Here is a 19,961-nt window from a genome sequence, read left to right as displayed (position 1 = left end):
AACGTCACCCCTGCCTTCAGCATTTATGTGTTGGGTTTTGTGTTTGTTTGGGCCTCACACCAGACTCAGTCAGTCAGAGCTGAGGACTCGAGCTGTCGGTAATAAAGATCCTAGAGCTGCTCTGCTCCTCCTGACTCTGAGCCTGGAGACGGAGGTAATAACTCCTGACTGCTTTCTGGGGACTCTTCTGTGATGTTTGTGATCCGCTTTACCGGCGAGATCCGAGTGCACAGGAAAACATAAAGCACCTTCACCGGAATCGTCTTCGGTAGCGTTTCATAAATCTGACGCTTGAAGGGAGAGGAAGATTCCCTCTGATGTTCGAAGGAGGCAATGAAACTCTTGTTGCTCCAAATGTCAGAAAATCTACAGAGAACTGCAGTATCTTTCATTATGAGTGAGAATGCGGCCCAATCCCTCGGTTCCCATCCGCCACGGGGTCACAGATCAACCACACCTTCATTTGACTCGTTCGCCGCCTTTCGAGGTCACTTCATCTGAAAACAGCAAGAAATTTTTCCAGCCATCTTTGTGTCAAAGAACTGGCGTCAATGAGCGAGTACACTACTCTCTGTGTCTGTATTTGTCCAACCACTGGGCGGGGCTTAAACAGGAAGTAAGTGGTGATTAAACACGATGGTACAGACGACCCCATGCAGCGTCACTGGGATTAACAGGACGGCTGACTGCGAGCCGGACCCTATCACCCAGCGTCAGTGTTGGAGCTCACTAATTCTCTTGTATGGAAGCAAATCCCCGCAGCCAACATCTGGTGGCAACACTGAAACCAGAGGAGGCTGTTCAGGTCCATTCAGGATATTCCCGTATTCTTCTGAAGAGATTACATAATCCAAAGAACATCTTCTGTCAATCCTGAGGCATCCTGAGGTATTTGATTATGATAATTAACAAATCAGCTGTGTGCCAGTTTGTGCTCTGCCGTCTCCAACGGGTTGATAAGGCCTGATAAGGTCTGTCCCATGTCAGAGCCGCCTTGTTTTGTCCAAATCTGGTGGACGTCATTTCATTCTCACATAAAAAATGTTTTTTTTGCCTTTTAATGGGTCAGTCAGTTAGTAAATTGAACTGACTGAACTAAAAGAAGCAGAACAGCATCAACATCTTTGAGATTACAATCAAATATCTCCTCTTCATTAACTTGGTTTTTAGATTGTTTTCAGGTGTGCCGGCCAAACGTCTCCCCCGGAGGGACGACGGGTCAGCATAAAGGAGCTGTACCTGAGTCGTGTTTCCACCAGAGCTCAAAGTGACCAGAAACCGGACTCAGCACCAAACACACAGACGCAGCAGTCAAAGTGGCTTTAGGCTGGGATCTAACAACAGCACTGCATCTGTTTGCAACATATCAGCTGCAGACTCAGACATCCAGCCTGCCTTGTTTTCCTCCGTCTGTCTGGCTGTCTGTCAGTCTGTCTGGCTCGGCTAAACTGGCCCTCTCAGCGTCACATCTGAATGACCCCTGTCACCAGCGCGTCGTCAGCTCGCGGCCAGACGCCGGCGGACAGAAATTGGACGTGGCGGTCGTCCGCTGTCTCCAGCCACAACAGCGAGACAGCGAGAGAGGGAGAGAAGGAGGGCAGCCCTGCAGCCAGCGGCGCTGGGTGGCAGGCCAGACGAGGAGTCGGGACAAAGTCGACTCTAAACTCCAGCTAACCCCAAAAAGAGCCACAGGGGGGCGAGAGCCAAGACACACATCAGCCAGCACCACGCAGGCAGGCGGGTCGGCGACTCCGCTGAGGACACGCTCAGTCTAGACTGAACTCTAATTGGTGTCCACTGTGCCATCGCAGAGCAGGCAGCACAAGAGAGATGCAACAGATCAGATTTTATTTATTCAGAATGAATAAAATTCAGAATTTCACACGGAGCTGAAACTTGTTGTCTTTGTTCAGTTCAATGCATTACATCATGATTGAATAAAAATAAATGCATTTTAATTTAAAGGTGACTACATTCATTACTAACGTATCTTTACTCATCTCACTCATTTCAAGGATACTCAAATATTCAGAAATACATCATTTATGACCTGAAATACACTGCAGGTACATTATAAATAAGATTTAAAATTAAAACAAATATATTCAATATATTTCTACATAATTAAAAATCAAGTTTAATAAAGTTAAATTAAAAAAACTGAATGAAAATACTGCAAATATTCAAAAATAAAGAATATATTGACTGTAACTGCAAACAACTACGTACGTAGAAAACACACCCGTCCATCATCTCTCTCTCTCTCTCTCTCTCTCACACACACACACACACACACACACACACACACACACAGCGCTGAGCGTTTCAGACAAGCCCTTGATCACGTCTCACACTTGAGGATAAAAAAACTACCCGGTGAGAGATTTTCCTGTAATTTTCATCCCGCCGTCATCTCGTGTCTCGTCGATGGGAGCTGACAGAACTGGGACTGCAACACAAACACGAGGAGGCCGAGCACCTACGAGTCTAAACTCTCTTGTACCATCTCATTATTCTCAGACTCTGCGCTGCTTAAGATTCACGTACACTTTTCTGTACTGTTTCGGAGATTTGCTGGGAGAAGAAGAGACAGCAGAGAGGAAGAGCCGAGATGCCGATGGTTTCTGAAGGCTGCCGGGCTCAGACACGTTCCCTCTGACTGCTGAGTGGATTCATGTTGTTCGTCCAGCTTTAATGCTAACTGTAACAGGAGCTGCTTCTAAAAACAGCTCATTCTGAACTGAGAAGTTACATTTTACACAGCGACATTCAGAGAGAGATTTTTCACTTCAGTGACCTCAACCTTCCATTTCTACTGGCTCCATTTCAGTTTGTTTTTTAACTTTAGTTAATGCAGCTGGTTCAGCTGTAGTCTTACTGTATGTGCTTAAAATGGTAAATCTAAAATACGATAAAGTGTAATAGATCTTTGTATGAAATAAAAACGTGAATACAAAATAAATGAATGAAAACAAACTGCAGCTCCCATCAGTTTCAAAGTACTTTCGGCTCATTCGTCCATCATATTCCTGTGTTGGGGGACATAAGAGACAGATATACTTCACAGGTGCTGGTGGAGACCAAAAGCAGAGCTAAAAGAGGAGGAACACTGGACTTACGTTCATCAAACGCAACTCCACATGAACTCCACATGCTGTGTGACTGCTGGATGTGTAAGCTACTGTTTACACTAAGAGGTTCAACATATCCACTTAAAAGGTGATGGTATGTTAATGTGGTGCTCACAACTTGTGTCTGTTGTCCCCAAATGCCCCCCTAAAAAAAGGAAAATATTTTACTGCATGTTTGAAAGAAACTCCATCAATCAAGTCCTGGTGGGAGGAGCTTCTACCTTCGTGAATTCTAATTTGTGGCCTGATGAGCAATTTAAATGTTGACGTAGACGTTAAAACTTTAAAACGTATTGGTGAACATTTCTGCCTGAGTCACGTCAGATTTTCATCAGCAGCAATGAAGACTTCAGCTCCCACAATCCCACGCTGCTTCGCTGCCTCATCAAACTACATCTTTAGTTTTTATTCATTAATTACGTAACTGTGCCTTTAAATGCTGTTCTTCTCATCACTTTCTCACCTGACATCATTATTGAAACAACAGTCGTCGGTGCTGCCACGCACTGCCACCAGATTTCCTGCTCTTGCAGGCTGCAGTCTCACTGGTGGGCCAAACAAGATGGCTGCTGCCCACGTCACTTTATTTTTAAAAAAAATCTGTCCCATAGCCGGCAGATATGAATGTGAACTTTTACTGAGGTTCACACTGATCTATAATTCACACCGCATATTTGCATCAGGAAATTCCTGCAGTTAATAACTGACAATACAATCTCATAAGTGCCTCCACTGCAGTCAACACTCATGAGACCGTGAGGCAGGAATGCAGAAAATTTCTTTTTCTTCTCTCAGGATTTACTGCTCTTTACATTCAGACGGTACACAAACCTGAAGCCGCTGAACAAAAGCTCACTTTCATTCAAAGCCAAGAGTTATTACTTAACAAAACCACAAGTGACATCTCCGTAAAATGTTTAGTGAGCAGGTGCTGCTGCAAAAGCCTCCACAATCTGCTCCGCTTTCACAGCAATTACTCCGCAGTAACAGGTGCCAGTTTGCTATCCAAGTCTCAAATGAAGCCGTTTGGCCATTAAAATCTCACAAATGTTGTCACTACCGGCTCTGCTCTTAGGACGAGATCTGTCTCCCGCACAGATAAAGAGGACAGGCTGGTGGAAGAAATATGGTCAGATTGTCCCTTTATCTGCCTTCGCCAAATGATTCTCAGACCCACAAGGACAACTGAGTGGGTGAGTGAGTGGATTTGGGGATTCAGCAGAGAGCGAGCTGAGATTGCTGAGTTCATTCCCGTCCCGCCGGGGTACATATCAGATAACGTTGTCGCTTTCGGTTTGAGCTGTAATTTCCTGGAAGACGAGGCGCGATGTGACAGATGGCGCTCATGGTGAAAGAGCTGCCGAGGACGAGGACATGCTGCACCGCCGTCAAACCTCCGGCGGGGACTGGAGCAGGCAGGGACACGAGCAGGGGCCGGCCGCCACTTCCACTTTCATTTTCTTACGCAGAAAAAAATGACTGCAAGACGCATCAAACCTCGGGTCAAAGACGCGATTTTAGCTTTTGTAAAACCATGTTACCAATTAATGTAAGGTACAGATTTTGTTAAGAGTGCAGCCACATGCACACACACATTCCCAGCTTCCTGTTGATTGTGACAACATAAAACGTGAGGATATTTATGGACGTGAGGGCGGATGATGAAATGAGCCAGCGTCTTTAAAGCTGCGTGCGTCTTCTCGTAGCCACTAGGGGGCTGAGCAAAACGTGCAGAGCAGCCAGGGGGCGTGGCTTCATCGGAGCCTGTCTGATGAAAAGAACGGCTGGAAGTCGGGTTGTGAGCCTTAAAAGCTAAATTAAAGAAGCCAGAAGTTTTGGTTTATGACAGCGTGAGGGTTTTGGGTTTTATTTCTTGTTTTATGCTGAGAGAGTCTCTCCTCCTGCGTTTTGTTGTCACTACTTCCTGTCTTTGTGTGTCTTGGTTTCATTGGTTAATTCTCTCTTTGTGCATGTAGTCAGTGTGTTCTCACTCTTTCAGCTTTGGCCTGCACTTGCTGCTTTGTTTTCCTGCAGACTGTTGCCTGTGTTCCCTGTGGCCTTCCTGTTTGTTCTCAGTTTAACTTGTGAATTTCTCCTTGGCTGAATTTCAGCTTTGCGTTATTAAAGCCTGCTTTTTGTTTTTATCAAACTTGCCTGCTTTTTATTTTCAATTTGGCTGGTAAAAGACTCATTTCACAATATTAATCTGAAGACTCTGATTAATGCAAATACACTGCAAATGTATACACCAATGAGCCACAGCATTAAGACCACTGAAGGGAAGTGAATAACCTTAATCATCTGTTTACAATGCAAAGTTCTGCAGGGAAACATTTGGGTTCTGGCAATCAGGTGTCTTCTCTGACAAACACTCTCAATGCACAGGACCCAAAGGATCCAAAACTCTGATGCTGATGACCACCAACCCCCCCAGAGGTCCCGTGTTCTGGCAGCACGAGAATATCACGCAGGTGGTTTTAAGTAAGTCTTATTATTTTAATGTGTTTTCAGAGAGCATGTCTTGGTTATTAATAATAAAACTAAAACAAAATGTGCTGGGTAACAAAACTCTCCATAAACAGCTTTTACTGGAAACCTGAAAGATGTTGAAGAGAACAGGCCGAGGACGTGACCTCAGTGCGACTCGCTGCAGCCACGACTCATTGTAACGTCCATAAAAGGACAGTCGCATTTAGACTGCGAGGCAAAGTGTTTTTGGGAAATGTAAAAATACTTGATCAGCACCTCCTCCATCTTCCCTGTAAGCCGTCTGCTGCACCGACTCCACTTAAAGAGGACCAAGATAAACTTGTAGAAAACACACAGAGTCATTCTTCCTTTGAGATGACGTGGAAACTCTCGACTTCCTCTTTCCAGTCGGAGCAGCGCGCTGTGGCGACGGACGCCGAGCGATCAGCAAACCGAAGGCAGCCCGGCTGTACGCCGAGTCTGAGTGTGAAATGGCAACTCGTTCTGGTTTCCCTGCAGCTAATAGACTCTTTATAGGCAGAGTGAAAACTCAGCCAACACTCAGCATTTACACCTTCATGCTGCTGTGAGCCGCTCTGTGCTCACTGTGGCTTCTTTCACAAACCCACTCACTCAATACAAACAGACGCACAGTTTCGGTACTGTGAGCGACCGGACTCAAAGCCGCACCTGAGCAAACATCACTGGTTGGTCATGTGGAGATGCGGGTGTAGATCTGAGGACAGTTCTGGTAACATCTCCTCTTTCTCCTTTCACCAACCTGGTGTTTCCAAGTCATGTAACTGTTTCTGTCCCAAGCTGGACTAAATGTTTTCCATTCACTTAGTGCATAGTGGAGACGTGAAAGGAGACAGAAACGATGTCAGCCTGACTGAACACCAGCAGCAGCCTACCCAGTGGCAGACAGAACTGCAGCGTTAAAGCCAAGTCCACCGGGACCTGAAGGCATCACGTCGTCAAATCAAGATTTACTTCATAATGAAACATTAGAGCAAAAAGCACAACAGCTCATTGCGTGTCACTGAATCCCAGAAACCTGACACTGAGGTGAGATGATTTCACCTGCTGTTTCTGACACGCTAACACCTTGCTGTCATAGTAGCATAAAGTAGCAGTATATGCTAGTGACAGCAGTAGCAGCGACTCAAACTGCAGCTGCAGCCGCTCTCCACCCTCCTCCAGCAGCTGGCGCCTCCCATCGTCCTGCTTCATGTGCTCGGCTGTGAGCTAACGAGCCTCCGTCTGCATCCCGCGCCGGCTGATGCTTTAATTAAGACAGACGTCACGTCGTGTGAAAGTGATCCTGTTCATCACATGACTCACTGGAGCGTCGACAGAGAGTTCACTTCCTTTTATGATAATCGTTAAGTGAAGGAGGGGGCTGAGAGGAGGGGAGACATGACGTGACATGATACCCCACCCTGTCACACACACACACACACACACTTACACACACACACCTCTCATTTCTGCCTGACAAAAATATGTGGACAGCTCACTCTTGTCCTCTATAAATTCTGACCACATACTTTTGGCCATATATTGTATAGGTGTGTGTGTGTCAGAATGAAGAGTTCTCTCACACACACACACACACACACACACCTTGACGGCTGCATTAATGGATGAGTCACCGTCCTAACTTCTCATCAGGTTTCTGTTCGTCTCCGTCCAGCAGGATGAATGAGCTCACTCAGAGCTCGATTTATACGAGCCAATCGGCAGCCGGACGGACAGGGCACATTACTACTGTCCCTCCGTTACCATGGTGATCTTATAGCACGGCTCAGAGACATGCTGCCAAGTCAATAACCAGATAATGTTGGTGTTTTTGTTTTGTTCTTGTATTTAAGCTGCCAGCAAAGTGACAGAAAACGAGTGTGACAGAGCGTAAAGACACCTGACAAGTGTCCCCAGGTGGGCTCATATGTCACAGTCACATGGCCAATCAGAGTGCTCCATGCTTCCACACTGTTAATGACTTTCTTCTGTTTCAAAATCTGCAGCCACACTACAGTAACAGGATTATTTTCACCAAACGATTTTGTGGATAAATTAAAACATAGCACTGTTGGCTTTAAGGGATCTGAGACGCACTTTAAACATGTCAAGGCTTTCTCATATAGGACAGAACTACTGTGGGGAACACATACAAGTACACACCTGCTCTCACATTGAATTATCTAGTAGTAGTAGTAGAAGTACTATGTAGCATCATGTGGAAATACTCAGATAAAATAAAACCCCCTCAGAATGGCTTTCTGTTATGTTTGCTCACTTTTCATCACTGCAGATCGCTAAAAAGAATTCACAACCTGGGAGGAGTATCACATAATACTGCATGGATCATTATGGAAGATCCCTCTCTCTCTCTCTCTCTCTCACACACACACACACACACACACACACACACATCACTCACAAAAACAATTTGGCCCACAAAACACTCATATCACACACACAAGTAATGAAACGAAGCGACAGGCAGTCAAGCAACAGTACTGCAGTACTGTTGGTAGAACCTGTAGTATTAATAATGTTTTACACGTCACACGGCTGGGGGGCATTTTGAGCATATTTGAATGTTCAGGGTGGGGATGTGCCCCCCTGTGCTTATTATACTTACGGCCCTGATGAGAATACCTCTCTCAGCCGTCCATCCAGTGTAAACGCCTTCAGGTTTACTAATGAAAATTTTTAATATGTAGATTATTTCTCTGACCAAGCGACCGCTTGTTTAATCAATAAAATGCCAGAAAACTGAGACAAAAAATATTCAGATATTTATGTGAAGCTGAGAAAAGAAGCAAATCCTCCTTTGAGAGGCTGATGTTTGGCATTTTCCCTTTTCATTACTGATGATTTACTGATAAAACTAATTGATTATCAGCGTTATTTATTATTAATTTTCTTCATCGACTGATCGACTAGTTGATTGCTTTGCTATTACAGTGAAAATACGGTCAAATGCTGCTACAGCAGCATCACCATCAACGTGGCTCCATTCACACACAGGCCGGCGTCTGGCATCTCCACACACACACACACACACACACCACACACACGCACGCACGCACGCGCACCACACAGCTCATTTTAGTTCTATTATCATTTTCTATCCTTCCGCCTTAAATAAACAGAGCAGTAATTAAAACCCCACCATCCTCCTCCTCCGCCTCCTCCGCCTCCTCTCCATCCCATTGACAGGCAAAGTGGCATCTCTCCCCATCCACACCCTTCTCCCACTGCGCATGCGTGCCGCAGCAAACAAAGGACCGGACAATTAACCGACGGAGGATGGCTAATAAAGTTTGACTCGCTGCACAAATAACATCGGTGTGTGTGTGTGGGTGTGTGTGTGTGAGAGAGGGGAGTGGTTGTTCAGGTACACCTCCACAATTCTACATCAACCCCCACCCACACACACACACACACAGACAGACAGACACACACATCACACACACGCTCCCCAAATCCCCGTCTGCCCCTCCATCCTCCTCCATCTTCTCAGTGCAATAAAACGGAAATATGAGATCAATAATTCATCTGAATCATGACATAATCTGCTTAGAGCCACTGAACGTGTGTGTGTGCGTGTGTGTGCGTGTGTGTGTGTGTTCTTGTTGCACGCAGCCAAGCGGTGTCACACCTCCACACAGACAAAGAGGTGGAGAAGGCGTCTTTCTTTCTGGATGTTCAGCTGCTTACCGGATGGAAATTAAAGAGAAAAACCCGTTTGTGCTGCAGCCTGCAGTAATTATATAACTGATCATAAACAATTCCGGGGCCAATCAATAAATGATAATAAAGAGCGCGTGAGAGGACGCGCGTGCGCGGCCGAAGCGCAGTTTCCCCCTCCATAAAAGTGGGGAAAACGAGAACGTGCGTGAGGGCGAAGCGCGTGTTCCTCCACACGGTACACACCCCTTTTTCTGAGCCCGTGCGCGTTTTAACGCCTGGGAAAAAAGGGAGGACAGAAGAGGAAATTTGTGGAATTTCTAAATCCTTCAAATCAGTTCAGCTTTTGTTCAATTTTCTTCTTGATTTCCCATCAAATCGAAAGCTTTTGTCTCGTTGACCACGCAGCGTGCGCCCCGGGCTCCCCGAAACGGAGAGATGATGGAGAAGACAAAAGAGATGAAAAGAGATGAAAATAAAAGAGCCAAAAGCATCCACAAGCGCACCCGTTTTTGGGGGAGAAACGGGGAGAACCCACGGCCGTGGCGGCTCTTACCGTGCACACTCAAGTTCCGACGCTCCCTCTGCTCTCCTCGCAGTTTCGAGTCGCGGCTGCTGTAATTTTTTTGCGGCTTCTCCTGCGCGCCCAGCGGCTTGTGCCTGCTGCACGTTACGGGTCGACTCGGCGATCCTCCGCCTGCGCGCACACGCATCCCTACGTGCGTGCACGCGCGCGCGGACTGTGCACGCACGCACACAGAGCACACGCACAGATCTGCCTCCTGAGGAACATGTATTTCATGTATTTCATGTCTTGTTGCTGTGGTCAATAAAGCGTTACGACGCACCAGTGAGAGTCGGTGGACATGATGGGTCCACTGGGTGCGGGTTTAGGATCCTGTAGCGGGTTTAGGATCCTGTATGAGGTGTTCAGTTACTGAGTGGTAGCTGATCTCCAGTGTTGTCGCTGTAACATTCCTGCCATATTTCTACAACATTCACCATGTTGTTATTACTGCTTCCGAATACTAAAGTTGTACATTTAGCCTACAAGCCTATTTAACAGACCTGGTACTTACTTTGTACTTACTCGGTGGATTTGTTGTTTGAGCAGATAAATAATTTTGCGTTGCGCCCTGGACGGTAAAATAAATTTCCTCTGCGCCTGTATTAGTGGAAATACTCCATCGTCCGTCGTCAGTGTGTGTGTGTGTGTGTGTTTTCGTTGCCTCTGTGCGCCCCCTGCCGCTCGCTGTCGGCTCTGTAGCTCCGTACGGAGGACTTGGTGCTCTCGATGCACCACTGAGCGCACTGGACACCGTGCAGGTGGAAGAAAATCACGGATCCTTTACTTAATGAAGCTGTCTTAAGTAGGCCTGAGCATGAATCTGTCCTGGGGGGTTACGTGGAAAAATCTGATGTGAAATGATTGCTGCATTAGTGCTAAGCAAAGTTAACTGTATGATGTACACGATCAGGCCTGCTGCTGAAAGTAACACGAGAGAAGATTGAGCTTTGCGAGCTTCTCAGCGGTTTCTGTGCAGTACCGCCTGTTGGACACCAGGCGGCAGCCCAGGCAAACACTTGCTTCATTTGTGAAGCCTCCTACAGAGGAAGCGGTGATCCAGCGTTTGTTTACCTGACATGACAGTGAAGCGTTTATACGTTTCCAATGCAAAACATGTCACATATTATGTGTTAATACAGTCCACGTGCAGGACCAAACGGTGTCAAAAGCCGTTTCACACTGTGGTGTCTTCCTCCAGCAGGCTGCTGTCAGCGGGTCAGCCGCTCTGGAGGGAGTCCCGGGGGGAAGAGCAGCTCGCTGCCCTGCCCTCCAGCAGGAGGTATGTGGGGATTAGGGGGAGGTCACCGACTGACCCCGCTGTACGCGACCTCTGCTCGGAGCTGCTCATAAATCCTGCTGCAGATCCTGCACCCCCCTGTGCTCGCTCACACACGTGCTGAAAACACACCTGAACAAGCCTCCGAGCTGTTCAACTTAAAGGGTCACTGCACACAAACTGTGGAAGAACCCGCAGAGTGGTTCGAGCTAACAAGCTAACATCCGGGTGACATGATGATGATAATGGAAGGTGAGGACGGCGGGAATCTCAACACTTTCAGCAGACATATTGTGAAGGAAAATTAAGGTTAAAATGCATTAACTTCCCAGCCAGCAAAAGCGTTTGCCTGCACCGATCGCGTCATGTGTTTATGGGATGTTTATTTTTGTCTTTATCAGTGCACTGTGGTTCACATGTGATGACATGAGCTCCAGCCGGCGTTTCCCTTCCCGCACTTGTTTTTCATTTGCAGCTGACTCATGTGGTTGAAGGCACCTCTGCACCTTTTCATCTTCACTCTGAACCGAAGAGCGAGTCGTCGCCACGCGGCCAGTGGAAAGCTTCGCCGAAGCCAGGGGGTGGCCTGAGGTCGAAATAAGAAGCCGTTTCAAACATCAGAGTGGAGTTCAAAAGTGGCTTTGAAGCGTCTGGTTCTGCTGCTGTCAGACCACACTCACAGTTCACACCACCCTGAGCTGGAGCTGCCTCTTCACCGAACAGAGCTTCAGCTGAGGGAACAAAATCAGTTTAAGTGTCTTCATGTAGAACCCAGCAGAGCAGAAGTTTATCGTTTGAGTTGAACTTAATCAGGCGGATCCACTACATTGTGTCAGTGTGTCATTGATGAGGAACTACAGAATGAACTGTGGTCAAAACACAAACATTAAAAATGTAAACATCAGTACATTTCTTCATTCTTCAATCACTTCCTGTTTGATTTTGTAGCTCAGCTTCATCCCTTTGGTTTCTGTCAAGTCGTCAGATCGTCCGATCTCGTTGGCCTGTTTGCAGAACTTAAACGTCACATCTTAAGGTGACATTCAAAGACTCAAAGAGGCTCGTTGTCTTTAACACAGGAGCACCACGGGGTCATCTGAGGCAGGCAAGCAGCTCCAAGTAGACATAAAATAAATAAGTAAAATAGGAGAAAAAACCTGTGCAGTGTCGGTGTGCAGGTGAGATGATGGGAGCCGCTGAGGGGAAGGTGACCATGGAGTCACTGTCAGCGCGACACACCTGAACAAAGCGCTTTAATGCATTAAAATCCCTGCTGGTGTGAAGACTGGGTGTCCCAATACTTTTGTCCTGCCACAATCAGCCGTTAGTCGTATTTCTGATTGAAATGAGTAACATCTGGGCCTGTCCTGCCCTGCCCAGATTTAAAGAGGTTGCTGCGTCATCATTTGTCGGTAAACAGTTCAGATGAACATTTAGCCCTCAGTAATCACAGGGAGGTGAAGACAGGCTTGACTGCAAGCGAATTATCAGCATCTCCCGCCTCCAGGCTTTGAGGAGTCTGCGGGGCGTTTAGTGTGCTTGTAGGGGCCATTAATGTGGTGCAAAGTAACTAAGTACACTTACATTACATATAATTGTACTTGAGTATTTCCTTTTTATGCTACTTTAATCTTCTATTCTAGAGGTACATTTTCAACTCACAGATGCTGCTTACTTACCAGGCTGAGAGTTTGCATTGAAACTGAAATGTGTGAGAATGTGAAGACTTTTACCGTGTTAATCACACAACTTAAAAATGTGAAACCTTCAAGTTAAAGTGACTCAGCAAATCAAATGTGCGTTACCGGACTCACCACCCTCAGCCAGTCGTCCTCTCAGCAGGACGCCGGCGGGGACAAAGTCTGCTTCGGCCTCACCATGGACACGCGTCCCGGCTCCTTTATCTCACATCGACCACAGGAAATGTTTGTCTTCCTCATCCTGTTTTGGTGCTGTTTGGAGATGCTGGCAAAGAATCAAACAAGAGCCAACCAACTTCTCAGTGAGATCTCAGCCTGAAATGTTTGTTTGGTGGCTTTACAGGCCTTTTGGTCCAACATCAGTGTGTGACCTCACAAATGCTCTACTGCATGAATGGGCACAAATTCCCACAGAAACACTCCAACATGTTGTGGAAAGCCTTCACAGAAGAGTGGAAGCTGTTAGAGCTGCAAAGCTGTCTGTGTGTTTACAATGAGACGTCATTAAAGTCCCTGTTGGTGTGATGTCCCAATACTTTTGTCTATAAAGTGTAGATTAGCTAAAAGTCTTCAGATGGCAGCTGATTGGTTCCATTTGTCAGCTTTCAAGCGCATCTCAGCAGCTTCACCCGATCAGCAGGTGGAGCTGTGACACTGACTTAATATTATTCTGTTAAATGAGCTGAAACTAACTGGACCCAACCTTGTGATCTTGTTTCTGTCAGCACACAGAGTGTAATCAGCCTGGCGAATAAATTCACAGCATCAGAAAATATCTCGACAGCTCTGAGATCCTGCAACCTTCAGCCCTTCAGCTGTAAATCACAGGCTGGCTGATATTTTTGGACGTAATTCATGTTCAAAGCATCCATTTGTTTCTGATTCAGGTTTCGTTTCAAACAGCAAACCGTGGAGACTGAGGAGACTGACGCGTGTTGTGTAATTCAGCAGAGCGAAGATGCATTTGTTCTTCTGACAGAATCACTGGATGTGTGGAAAAGCAAAGTTTGGTTTGTGGTAAACACGCTCCAACACGCAGAGGTTCCCTCACAGCTGAGGGCTTCAACACGTCAGCGACACAAAAGGTCGAGGCAGGGGGCGGAGCCGCCTTCACGCTGGTGTTAAAGGTGGACTCAACTCATTACTGTCACTAAATCCAGGCTGACCCTGACTGGAGAACCCTCAGGGGCTTCGCTTCAGAGAACGAGCGTCACTTAACCTCCATCAGCAGCTTGGATTGAGAGGTCAAGGGTCACTGAGGCGGCGCTGTCACCTGTGACAGGTGAGCTGAGGAGTGCGAGCGCGGGTGGAGACAAACAGACCAGCGCTGATGAGTTCAGGCACTTAGCTGGGCGCCCACCGTCACTGCTGTGCATTAATGAAGGCGATGGACTTCTGCACACAATCACTTCTGATGCCAAAAGGCCACCTTTTCTCTCCTCTGCGTTCCCACGTTCCCACTCTGCTCCGAGCTGCTGATGGTCACAGGGGCCGACGCTCATGGGCCGGCATTCAGGGGCCGGTGCTCAGGGGCTAATGTTCAGGGACCAGCATTCAGGGGCTAATGCTCAGGGGCTAATGCTCAGGGGCCGCTGTTCAGGGGCCGGCTCTCAGGGACCAGCGCTCAGGGGCTCGGGTTTGCTGCTGTCCTGTCAGTCAGCAGCAGGGGGCACCACATCCCAGATGACAGGATGGAGGTCAGGGGTGAAGGCTCAGGGTTGTTAACCTGCAGCAGGAAGGTTAACGCTGAACATCTCACAGCCTCTGTGTGAAATTCAGAGCAAATGTTCTCGCAGATGTCTGGCACAATGACAGTCTGATGGACAGCAGCACAAAACGTGACTCATCTTCACCGTCAGGCTTCCAGTGAACTCAGTGATCCAGAGAACTTCTGGACGGGTGCTAGCAGAAGCAGCCAGGAGCTCCTCAGCACTTTGTTCTCCTGTTCATGTTAAAGCTGCTGGGATTTGTTCAGCTGAGATCATGTCTGATGTCTGAGTTTCTTCTGTGTGTGATCACTCTGTGTGGATCTAAATGATGAAGATTAACTCACACATTCGTGTCAGTTTTAAAACGTTAATTCCATTTTATTGACACGTTCTTGTTCTGCCCACAGCAGCCTTAAGGTGCTGACCAAATCAGGACTTTTTATTTTATTGGACGGAATAAAAATGTTGTTTTTTTGATTGTTATTGTTTGATGAAGACCACGTGATCCTGTTGGAAAGTAGTGACCGAAGTCGAGTTGAACCTCTCACAGTTCATTTTAGTTCCTCTCAGGTGTGACGCGTCACGTGACTTCTGAAACGTCACACGAGCGGCTTCCTGAAGCCGAACTCTTCTCGGTTTTCAGTCGAATCTTCCTCCTCGTCCGCTGTGCTCCTCATCACCTCCGGTGCTTCACTCATTCAGCTTCGGGCTCCTCGCATCGACAGCAGGAGGAGTCCGAGAGACGGCGGGCCGCGGCAGCAGGAGGCGGAGGAGGAGGAGGAGGAGGAGGAGGGCGCTGCAGGGCGGGGAGGTGGAGCTTCAGGTTTATTGTCCACCGGTTTGAGTGACTGACTGTGTGGAGGTCTCCAAAGTTTGACCGGTCTGTCGTTTAGCCGCCTCAGCTGCACGTTTGAGCGCTGGCCAAAACCAGCGCCGAACCGGACTGAGCGGAGCACCGACGGGGACGCACGCAGGCGCACCGAGGAGTCCGGACTCCGAAAGTTTTTAAAGGGTCTCTGCAGCAGGAGAAACAAAGAGTAAATTTCCTACTGTAGCCCCTCACACAGTGACTGACGGACGGACGGACTCCGCGGGGACGTGATGGACTGAAACTGTCGGATCTGCTTGTTTTTCCGCGTGTGCTGGGAGCCACACTAACAACACATGAGGTGGCCCGACCGGACGCGCGCTTTCCATACAGTAAATCCTCGGGGATTAAAATAACGAGGGCGATGGATAATTTCTTCACGGAGGTAAGAAGGCTCAGATGTTTTCCTGCTCCTCTCATGCAGCATGTCGGACCCGCCGGGGTTTCATTCAGGAGACTTTACTCCTTACGAGGTTCAGGGTGTTTGTGTGATTCTGTGCGTTAACCTTCTCCGAGGCAGCCCCGCAACAGTCCAGCGAAGTGAGCTTAAACCCGCCAGTTGTTAACGTGCTGTAATGTGCAGGTAAAAGGTGATACACACTGCTGTGCCTTCCTCTTGGAGCCCTGAAGTCATCATGACTCTCAGAGGCTTGGAAAGCTCTGCAGGAAAGTGAGAGGAATATCAGAGGGGTCGTGCTGGTCGGCCTGGGGGTTTGGACGGGGTCCCAGCGGATCCGTGGTATTTCCGCACCTCTTTTCTCGTTTCCTCCGAGAAAAAAAACCGTCCAGTAAACCTATTAATAGAAGTCTGAACGTGCGTCCCACCGGAGCTTTCGGTTGGCCAGCCGCCAGCAGGGAGATCTTTACTGAATGGTCGTGTGATAAAGGACGGTTGCTGATCTGAAAGCCAGCAGAGGGATTCAAACATCCTGTCAGCCAACGTGCTATCACAGCCCTCCATCAAACCCTCCCCGAACGTGAGGACCAGGTTCTGTGCCTGCACGGTCTCAGGGTGCTGGTCTGGGTGGATGTCAGTCTCAGGGTGCTGGTCTGGGTGGGTCAGGACTATCACACCAGAATCCAGGTTTTGATTCCCATCTGCGGTTTGGTTTGGTTTAAGTTAGGAGATCCTGGTTTCAGTCACACCTCCGTTTTTATTTGGAACAAACAAACAGAAAATGAACACGAATTTTGTCATGAGGCTGCTGAGTCGTCACACAAAGAGCTGAAAACATTGATTAGTGATAACTGAATCCTCTGTTAGAACGTGAAGACCAAACAGTTCTGACAGTCTGAAACCTTCCGGTTGTGTAAACCTCCCATGAGCTGTGACTCACTCATTTACACCATCAGCGTCCACACCTCAGTGCCGTGACGTCGGCCAGGTAACGGCAGCAACACCTGAGTCACCGCTCATGGCGGCGGCTGTCACATCGCTGGCACGCTGCCTCTGGATTAGGAAACGCTCAAAGCGATCCTCGGTCCTGCCTGCCGTACGAGAGGCCGAAGGTCACGAGGCTCGTGGGGGCTCGTGAGGTTTCGGGTTTTTCTCTTTCCTGCTGCAGAGTCTGAGTGGACGCTGCATCTGGCTGCTGAGCTCTCCCTTCAAGTCTGAGAGGGGGGATATTTCTGACGCCAGAGGCAGGCAGGCAGGCAGGCAGGCACAATAGTCTCAAATATCAGCCTGCCTGCCTTTATATCTGCCAGCTAATCGCAGCCGAAACAAAGAGCCCAGTCTTTGAGGAAAAGGCCATTTGACGAGGAAGCGAAGCAGCTTCCAGCCGCCGCAGACGGAGGCCAGCAGTTTGAGCCGGGAGGAATGTGAACTGGAAACCGGAGTGTTGCGTGTTTATGCTGAGGACGGTTGACAAAGACACTCTGTTGTCAAAGGGCTTCGAACCCTCAGCCGTCGTCCTGTTGTCACAGGGTTTACTCCCTCAGTAAATTTGCTGTGTTTAAAAACAACTGATTGTCTGTGCACACTCAGGCCTGCAAAGCATCATGGGTATATTTAGATGTCAGTGGATGCTTTGTGTTTCATTCCGTGTTGATTCCTTTTGTGTCGACGCCTCTTCTCACCTGTTCTCACCTGTGCTTGTTCTTTGTGCTTGCTAATTTCTGTGAAATTGTTTAAAAGTCCAGTTTTTTTTTTTTACTCTTAGATTTTGTGTTTTGCAGGACTTTCTTGTTTACTTTTACTCATTTAATCCGATTCTGTAGATGTTTGAGGACAGTCTGAGCATCTAAACACTGAAGGAAGCACATTGTCCCAAACTGCAGAGACGTGAACGAGTTGATGAGGACATGTCCATTGGCAGAAGGTCTCTGTCTCTCTCTGATTACTGAGCTGCAGCCAAAACAGTCTGGACCAGAGTCAGTCCGGGGACTATAAATAGAGTCAGACTGCAGATTTTCATCACTTGGGCTTCGTGTCTCCTGTCACTTTACATCCTGTGCAGGTCTGATGCAGAGAAGTCAGCAGAGTAGGACGATTCAAACTGCTCGTGTCTTACACTCAGTGGGTGATGACGCCAAACTGGGCTGCAGTGAACAGTGATGTTCATTATCATACAATAGTCTGCTGGTTATTTTAACAATTAATCATTTAGTTTAGTTTCACTTTCCAGAGTCCAGTCCTCACGTTTAAGAAGCTGAGCTTTTTCCTTTCCCAAGCTTTTTTGCTTGGGAAAGGATTGAAACTATTAAATGATTACCAAAATAGTTGGCAACAAATTTTCTTCGAATCGACTAATCGGTGGAGCTTTATAAAGCTGTCTTTTATAAAGCCTCTTTAAAGCCTGATAAGACAAATCTATTGAATACTGGCACATGATATGACATGTTTGTATCAGAAGCCCAAACCTGCTCACTATATTTGTATATTTATGTGGAGAAAATCGGATCCCACAAAAATGAAGACGTTTTGCCGAGTGTAAAAATCTCTTAAATGGTGTGTTGAAACAGTGAAAGACCAGCAGCTGGGGCAGGCAGGACGAGGCAGGTTTGGTTCAGGTTTAACAGACTGGGGCCCTCGAGGCTGCACAGCACAAAGTCCTGGTCGGTGGGCTCCAGCGATTGGCTGCTATCCAGATTCACTGCAGCCAATGAAGAGGCAGCGGCGGCTCAGTTTGAGCTCTGAGGAGCTGCGGAGTGTTGGGCCTGTCAGACGGTTACAGGGTTTGTTTTTGTTTGAACTGGTGGGCGGGGTGAGCCGTGGGCTTCACCTGTCCACCAATCACAGAGCAGGCTGGCCTCAGGTGTGGGTTTGCAGCCATCTCAGAATCAGAATCAGAATCAGAATCAGAATCAGCTTTATTTGCCAAGTATGTGTGACCATACAAGGAATTTGACTCCGGATTTTTCTCTGTCCTGTGCACCATACAAAATACAAAAAAGCAATAATAATAATAAAAGAAGAATAAATATTTACAAGAAAAAAAAAATATATATATATATATATATATATACATGTAGTGCAAACAGTGGAATGAGGTAGTGCAATCAGTGTGATGGTTCACGCAATGGCAGGTGGTTTATGGGGAGATCAGGGAGACAGCCTGGGGGAAGAAACTGTTTTTGTGTCTGGTGGTCTTGGCATACAGAGCTCTGTAACGCCTACCAGAGGGAAGCAGATCAAATAGTTTGTGTGCAGGGTGTGAGGGGTCTGCAGTGATGCTTCCTGCCCGTTTTTTGACCCTGGACTGGTATAAGTCCTGGATGGAGGGCAGGTCGGCCCCGATGATTTTTTCTGCAGACCTGATTGTCCGTTGCAGTCTGTTTCTGTCCTGTTTGGTGGCCGATCCAAACCAGACAGTGATGGAAGTGCAGAGAACAGACTGGACGATGGAGGTGTAGAAGATGGTCAGCAGCTCCTGAGGCAGGTTGAACTTTTTCAGCTGTCGCAGAAAATACAACCTCTGCTGGGCCTTTTTTCTGATTAGGTCTACGTGGGACTTCCACTTGAGATCCCGGGCGATTGTAGTTCCCAGGAACTTAAAGGAGTCCACAGTAGACACTGTGTTGTCTGAGACAGTGAAGGCAAATTTATTCAGCAGCAGCTTTCATCAGACACCCGGCGGAGCCTGAGGCCTGAGATGATCCTTTCTCAGATTTTATTTCAGGGTAAACTCATCCTGTTATTAACAGGAAAACAGAGAAGAGCGTCCTGCTTTGACGCAGCTTAGTTACTCAGCCTCTCGTCTGTGAGTAGATGGGTGAACTGTCCCTTTATGGATATGAAATATGGATTTTTAGATTTCCTGATTTGCAGACGGTCAGGATGTCAGAGCTGTGTTGCGTTTGTGTGTCAGAAAATGAACTCTGGAAGACGCGCACTCGGCAGACGCGAGCCGTTACGGCGGTCTGAGCTCAGCTGATTCTGCTTCTCTTGAAAATCGCGTGGAAGGCGATGGTCGCAAACTGAGCCTGTCGGGATCTGAATGCTGGTTCTCCAGGTTTCCGAGCAGCCCCGAAACCTTCAGAGCTTCTCGTTCGTTTCTCCTCCTGCTGCGAGCTTCAGCCGCCTGCATTCCTCATTAAAT

The 19,961-nt window shown here is 47.6% G+C and overlaps 2 protein-coding genes and 1 long non-coding RNA gene across 3 annotated transcripts in view; 2 read left to right on the top strand and 1 right to left on the bottom strand.

Annotated features, from left to right (window-relative positions):
- The window catches only part of basp1 (brain abundant, membrane attached signal protein 1), a 35,544-nt gene extending 25,533 nt beyond the window's left edge, over positions 1-10,011 (bottom strand). Inside the window, exon 1 of the mRNA XM_046408004.1 lies at positions 9,856-10,011. The gene's annotated coding sequence lies outside the window, so the exon portion shown is untranslated. The remainder of the gene's footprint in view (positions 1-9,855) is intronic.
- A 535-nt stretch (positions 10,012-10,546) lies between these two features.
- LOC124069169 lies at positions 10,547-12,047 on the top strand. Its single transcript, XR_006845027.1, has 2 exons — positions 10,547-11,395; positions 11,545-12,047. It is a non-coding gene; the product is annotated as an uncharacterized LOC124069169 (long non-coding RNA).
- A 3,100-nt stretch (positions 12,048-15,147) lies between these two features.
- myo10 (myosin X) overlaps positions 15,148-19,961 on the top strand; it is a 95,296-nt gene continuing 90,482 nt past the window's right edge. The window contains exon 1 of the mRNA XM_046407935.1: positions 15,148-15,805. Within this exon, the coding sequence (XP_046263891.1) occupies positions 15,785-15,805 (21 nt within the window). The 5' untranslated portion in view covers positions 15,148-15,784. The remainder of the gene's footprint in view (positions 15,806-19,961) is intronic.

This window comes from Scatophagus argus, chromosome 13 (genome assembly GCF_020382885.2).
Source record: "Scatophagus argus isolate fScaArg1 chromosome 13, fScaArg1.pri, whole genome shotgun sequence".
NCBI lineage: Eukaryota > Metazoa > Chordata > Actinopteri > Scatophagidae > Scatophagus > Scatophagus argus.
The sequence above is the reverse complement of the archived record's forward strand: the minus strand, read 5'-3'. Positions and strand labels throughout refer to the sequence as shown.